The 6,000-nt window shown below is 49.2% G+C and overlaps 1 protein-coding gene across 1 annotated transcript; it reads right to left on the minus strand.

Moving 5' to 3' along the window:
• Positions 1-884: 884 nt before the first annotated feature.
• GJC3 (gap junction protein gamma 3) lies at positions 885-2,628 on the minus strand. Its single transcript, XM_043561265.1, has 2 exons — positions 1,518-2,628; positions 885-1,205 (listed from the first exon to the last, which is right to left on the minus strand). Exons 1-2 carry the CDS (start codon positions 2,362-2,364, stop codon positions 1,198-1,200), a joined length of 855 nt encoding a protein of 284 aa, XP_043417200.1. The 5' UTR covers positions 2,365-2,628; the 3' UTR covers positions 885-1,197.
• Positions 2,629-6,000: the final 3,372 nt, after the last annotated feature.

Consider the following 6,000-nt stretch of genomic DNA (forward strand, 5'->3'; position numbering starts at 1 on the left):
GGCATGTGAACTATTTCTCAATAAAGCTGTTTCAAAAGGGTTATCAAAGAGGAATTATGAATGATGACATTTGCTTTTTTCCATCCTTGGTCACTTGGCTGGACTCTGGTTATAGTAGATGAGGGATTCTTTATAAAACACTTGTATAGCAGAAAGAAAAATTATTAATTTTCTAGTTGCTGCCAAAATGTCCCCTGGGGGACCAAATAGCTTTCCTTAGCAACGAGCCTTCCTACTTTACCTAAGGATAATTTGGGATTCAGAAGGAGAAAACAAAACTAGGTAGCTGCTCTTGTTGAGAATTTGAAGGCAAGGAAGAAGGGAGGGGAAGATGTTTCTGCAGGAAGGTGACAGGCTGGAATACCCTTGGGCAGACTTGACAGAGAGACTCAGAAAAGAGATGCTTGATATTTAGCTTTATGTTATCTGCTACCGTGATGTAAACCTCCCTTCCTGAGTCAGCAGCAAACCTCTCCTGTCTTTTCTGTGTGGAAATGAGGGGAATGAGTTTAAAAAGTAGCAATTTGATGGGGATTGAGCCTGGGTGGCTCAGTGGGTTAAGCTTCTGACTTCAGCTCAAGTCATGATCTCACAGGTTCGTGAGTTCAAGCCCCACATCAGGCTATCTGCTGTCAGCACAGAGCCCACTTTGGATTCCCTGTCCCCCTCTCTCTCTGCCCCTCCACCCCAAAATAAATAAATAAATAAAACATTAAAAAAATAAAGGTTATTGGTTTAGATATGCATGGAAGGCCAGTCTGAATATGGCATATGCCGCGGGGCTGGGGGCATCCATAGGTTACAAGACTTCAAAGTTGGGGGGAGCAGAGAAAGTGGAAGAACAGAGGACAGGGAAGTAGAGTCACTATGACAGGAAAGTCACATTCAGCCACAGGAATGCCAACAGCAGCGGTCAGAATTTATTGCGCAGGACAGGGGAAAAGCACAGCTTTACGGAGGCTTCTGCTGGCTGAGTCTGGAACCAAGCCCATGATCATTGTAAAGCTGACGCCAGAGGATTGTGGCAGGAAGGCACAAGGGGGAAATCTCCCAGGAAGACTTAGGCAGCGTGGCCCACCATGGCCCTTAGAGATGCTTCAACAGCCTCTCATTTGTCACAGAAGTAAATCCCCACTCACTGGATGTTCGGAAGAAGATCCAATCGCAGAGTTCCCTTCAGAGGCGAACCAGGTGGCTTCATAACTCTGCAAAGTAGAGAATCAAGCAGGAGCTGAGACTTTTTCTAAGTGGGAAGAAACCTAAAGGGAAGGGCAGGAGGTACAGCTGGCTGAGAACCCTGGTCCTGGTTCATTGGAAGGAATCGGCAAACGGAGGGGGATGAGGGTTGGGAGATGGGTCAGCAGCAGCGGTCAGAAGACGTCTGCCTTGAACCTGGTTTTCTATTTTGTAACACGTAGGAAGTGTGCCTCCCAGAGGTCCAGGGACCTGCCTTGGGAGGTCATCAGGACAGAGACCTCAGAAGCAGGAAGAAAGAGGGACATCAGTGCTCTTCTCACCTGCTTCTCGGAATGGCTCTTTGATCTCCACCACTGGGAAGTTTTCAGTCGGTTCCTTGTGTCTTCTGGTGCTCTCTGAAGTTGGGGAGTAGTTAGAAGGGGGAGATCTGTGCTTCCGGGCCCTCCACCATCGCCCCAGGCCCAGGAGCACAAGTTCCAAAAGCGTGAACAAGAGACAGAGCCCACTGACCCCAAACATGGTCTTTAGGAAGATGGTCTTCTCAAACGGGCGGGACAGGTAACAGGTTATACTACCAAGGCAAGGCTCTCGGCGACATGCAAAGGAGCTGGGCACGTTGAACCCATACACATGGTACTGTACCCCCAAGGCTGTCCCCTCAAGGACCAGCCGCACGCCCAGCTGTGCCACATAGGCCCAGAGCAGCCTGGGGCTTCCAGGACCGGAGGCATCTCTGCTCTTCTCCCCTCGGCGGATCAGAGTCTCCTCCTCCTTCCCCTTTCCTGACTCTTCCCAAAGCCAGATGACATGATACAAAGTGAGACCCATGTAGAGGGCGCTGGGCACAGCCACCAAGATGACCTGGAAGACCCAGAAGCGCAGTGGGGAGAAGGGGTGGAAGGCATCGTAGCAGGCAGCCTTGCAGCCTGGCTGCTGGGTGTGACACACGAATTCACTCTGCTCGTCGCTGTAGACCCCGGCCCCGCTGGCAGCCAGCAGCACGAGGCGGAACCCCAGGAGCACAGGGAGCAGGAGGCGTCCCACGGAGGTGGAGTGCCGGCTCTCCTCAGCCACCAGCTGCCTCAGGAACCGGCCACACATCCTGTTAGGGAGCAGAGGGCAATAATGAGTGTGAGTGTACTGCTCCCTGATCTTGAGGAGGCGCATGGGGCCACCTCTTCACTGTGAATCCAAGGATAGATAAGGCAAGACTTCGCGCGCCTCTCCAAGGATCTAGTTGGTTTATTACCAAGACTCTGATGGCGCCTGTTTATAGGTAATGGAGTCATCGTGGAAAATAGCGAGGGGGTGTGGGTGTGGCTGTCTCTTCTGCCCCCTTCTGTACCTGGCAGTGGAAAGCCAGGATCCATCTTTCCCTCTCTTTCCCTCCCTCCCTCTGTCCCTTTCCCAAAGGCTAAACAGCCAGAGAGTCCAGAGCCCTCTGAAAACTACTGTTTCCCCCATTGATGGCCACCAGGCCTGGCGCTACTGTCACTGGCGCCTGAACAGAATCAGTGCCGACCCCAGAAGGGAGCGTGCATTCTCTTGCTCTCTGCTTTTCTCTTGCACCAGGCCTTGGCTGCTCATAGGCGTGCGGTCTGGCCTCCGCTCCCATCGCAGTGGTAAGATTGAGATTCAGTTAGCTTACGGGCCCCGGTACGGGTCAAGTGAACAGTGAGTGTCAAGGCCCACTTCAGTCTGGTGTTCTTTAGACCTAACCAGCTTGGGAAAAGGAGAACATTTTAAAAGAAACCCAGCAGAATTTACCGATTGAATGTAATGGAGTATGGGGCCAAAGCCAGAGATGACTGGATAAAAATTGGAAATTCCTCTCTGCTTTGTAATTGTCCCTTGGGTTCATCTCTCCCACACTGTGAGAGGTGACCATGCTCAGGGACAGGCTTCAGAAAATTTCTCACTTCTCTGGAGAGAGTAGCACCCTGCTATAAGCCTGTGTGTCATCTTTATTTATATTTTATCAAGGCAGCCTCCTCAATGCCCAGCTGCTGCTTCTCACCGCCTGTGTTTGGCCTAAACTCTGACATGCCTGCATCCCCTCATTGAAGGGTCTAGAAGACCTTGCAAACATTTTACTCCACAGGGAATATAAAGACACTTTGCTGGGGAGCCGCACAGCCCCGTCTTGTCTACATGCTGCTCCCTTCTGTAGCATCTTAAAGAAGTGGTCTAGCATTTACCCAAGGCCACCCTCCCTCCCAGACCCATGTCCTTGGGTCTCTCCAGCTGCTTCAAGGACTTGACCACCCTCATTTCCTCCCTGAACCTGCTTAGGTCTCTCCCTTTCAACTCTAGTAATAATAACCTGAATTTCTAACTCTTTGACATGGCAGCAAATGAGACATGCCCAATTTGCCTCGTATCAACTTCCCTATTATAAGACCCAGAGGGGTGCCTGGGTGGCTCAGTCATTAAGTGTCTGACTCTTGGTTTCCACTCAGGTCATGATCTCATGTCTCATGAGTTTGGGCCCTGCATCAGGCTCTGCACTGACAGCGTGGAACCTGCTTAGGATTCTCTCGTTCTCTCTCTCTCTCTCTCTCTCTCTCTCTCCCTCCCTCCCTCCCTCCCTCCCTCCCTCTCTCTTCTGCCCTTCCCTCACTTGTGCTCTCTCTCTGTCTCCAAAAATAAATAAGCTTTAAAAAAGCTACATATAATATTCAGAAAGATGCACAAAGCAATTTAAGTGGGGATTCGTGCCATAAATAAACTACAGTTGTTTGACCCTTGAACCACGTGGGGGTTAGGAGCGCTGACTCCTACACAGTCAAAAAACCCCATATAACTTTTGGCTCCCCCACATAAAAAACACTTAACTACTTAAGCTTATTGTTGAGTGGAAGCCTTACCAATAACACAGTCAGTTAACCCATGCTTGTAGGTTACTAGAAATTCATAAGGAAGAGAAAATACATTCATGGTACTGCATGTATATTGAAAAAGAAACCCATGTATAAGCCAGATGGCAGGGACAGGGGCAGCTGCGGCCACTCATGAATGTGCTGGCCTCCAGGAAGCTGCCTTGAGGAGGGATCAGTACCTGGCAGGGAGGAGCCCAAGGCCCACAGCTGCCCTGGCACAGCCCCGAGACCCAGGTGTTCCACCTGACCACCCCAACAGCACACTGGACAACCTGCGGCCTGACCAGTACCCGGGCCTCTTGGGGGCTGCGGGCGTCGTCAGGCCTCCCCAGGTGCTCAGGTCAGCAGTCTCGACTGCCCGAGTAGCCTTCCGTTCAGTCCCCCCCGTTCAGTGCACGAGACAGGGTGCACAGCTGTAAATAAATGCCTTGTGGCCTTTGCCTGTCAACTCCCTTAAAATCCACTGGAGAGGCACCTGAGTGGTTCAGTCAGTTAAACGTCTGACTTTGGTTCTGGTCATGATCTCACGACTCATGGGTTCAAGCCCCATATCAGGCTCTCTGCTGTCAGCACAGAGCCTCCTTCGGATCCTCTGTCCCCCCCCCCCGCCCCTCCCCTGCTCATGCTCGCTCTCTCTCTCTCTCTCTCTCTCTCTTTCTCTCTGTCTCTCAAGAGTAAATAAACATGAAAAAAAGTCCACTAGGGAACCTGTCTGGCTGGGTCCATGGAGTGTGCCACTCTTGATTGCAAGGTCATGAGTTCTAGCCCCACATTGGGTATAGAGATTGCTTTTTCAAAAAATCCACATATGAGGGGGCACCTGAGGGGCTCAGTTGGTTAAGCATCCAACTTTGGCTTAGGTCACTATCTCATGGTTCATGACATGGAGCCCCAGATCAGGCTCTGTACTGACAGCTCAGAGCCTGGAGCCTGCTTCTGATTCTGTGTCTCCCTCTCTCTCTGCCCCTCCCCTGCTTGTCCTCATGCTCGCTCGCTCTCTCTCTCTCTCTCTCTCTCACTCAAAAATAAAAATAAATAAACAAAAAATAAATAAATAAACATTAAAAAATAATGAAAAATAAAAATTCACATATAAGTGGACCAGCAGGGCTCAAACCTGTGTTGTTCAAGGGTCACCTGTATAGATAAGAACAGGCCATAGCACCAAAGCTGAGGTGGAATGGTCACTTCTGTGCAGTCGGAACAGATGGATTGAGATGCTTCCAAGGGACTGTTGTAAAGGGCTTAATTGACCAGAGAACCATGTCACCACCCATCAACTGTGAGAGACCATGTTTTGAGTCACTAACGATCAGAATTTGAACCTCTACCTGCCTGTCTGTCCCTATCTTTCTGCCTCCCTCATAGACTATGAAGACTCCTAAGTCTGTCAGGCCACTGAAAATTATTCTCCATAAAATTGGGTTAAAATTTTTAGAATAAATCCATTCTCCGTCCTTAGAAAGATGTGAAATCGGTCTCATGATTAAAAGATGGCAGATTGAAGATGGAGATTTACCCCCTCTCATTCCTGAGACTCCTCCAAAATGAGAGTAAATGGATCTTTAAGTGTATAAACCCACTACACATGGAAGGGAAAGATCACCGGTAGCACAACTAAAAATCCACTTTGAAAGCAAGAGGATAGACAAGAAATTCAGATTGTGGTGCTGGCGAGCACACTGGGTAATTCTTCCAGAATTCAGAGAAAGAAGATAAATCCTTGAAAATAATAAAAGGTGACTAGATAAGGGAAATCTATATCCTAATTTGAAAATCAAAGACCACAATAAAGCAAAATCCCTTGTCTGTTTATTGGATGAGAAAATACTTAGTGAAGTGCCTGGGAAAAAGCAGTTTCTCCATAAATGTTTAACCAAGTTTTGTTTGGAGAGATACTGAGTTCCATAGAGGACCAGAAGGA

This window comes from Prionailurus bengalensis, chromosome E3, assembly GCF_016509475.1.
Source record: "Prionailurus bengalensis isolate Pbe53 chromosome E3, Fcat_Pben_1.1_paternal_pri, whole genome shotgun sequence".
In the NCBI taxonomy this organism is placed as follows: Eukaryota; Metazoa; Chordata; class Mammalia; order Carnivora; family Felidae; genus Prionailurus; species Prionailurus bengalensis.

Bases quoted from the DNA above. Each gene is read 5' to 3' on its own strand.
- GJC3 (XM_043561265.1), bottom strand. From the start codon at position 2,364: ATGCGCCTCCTCAAGATCAGGGAGCAGTACACTCACACTCATTATTGC.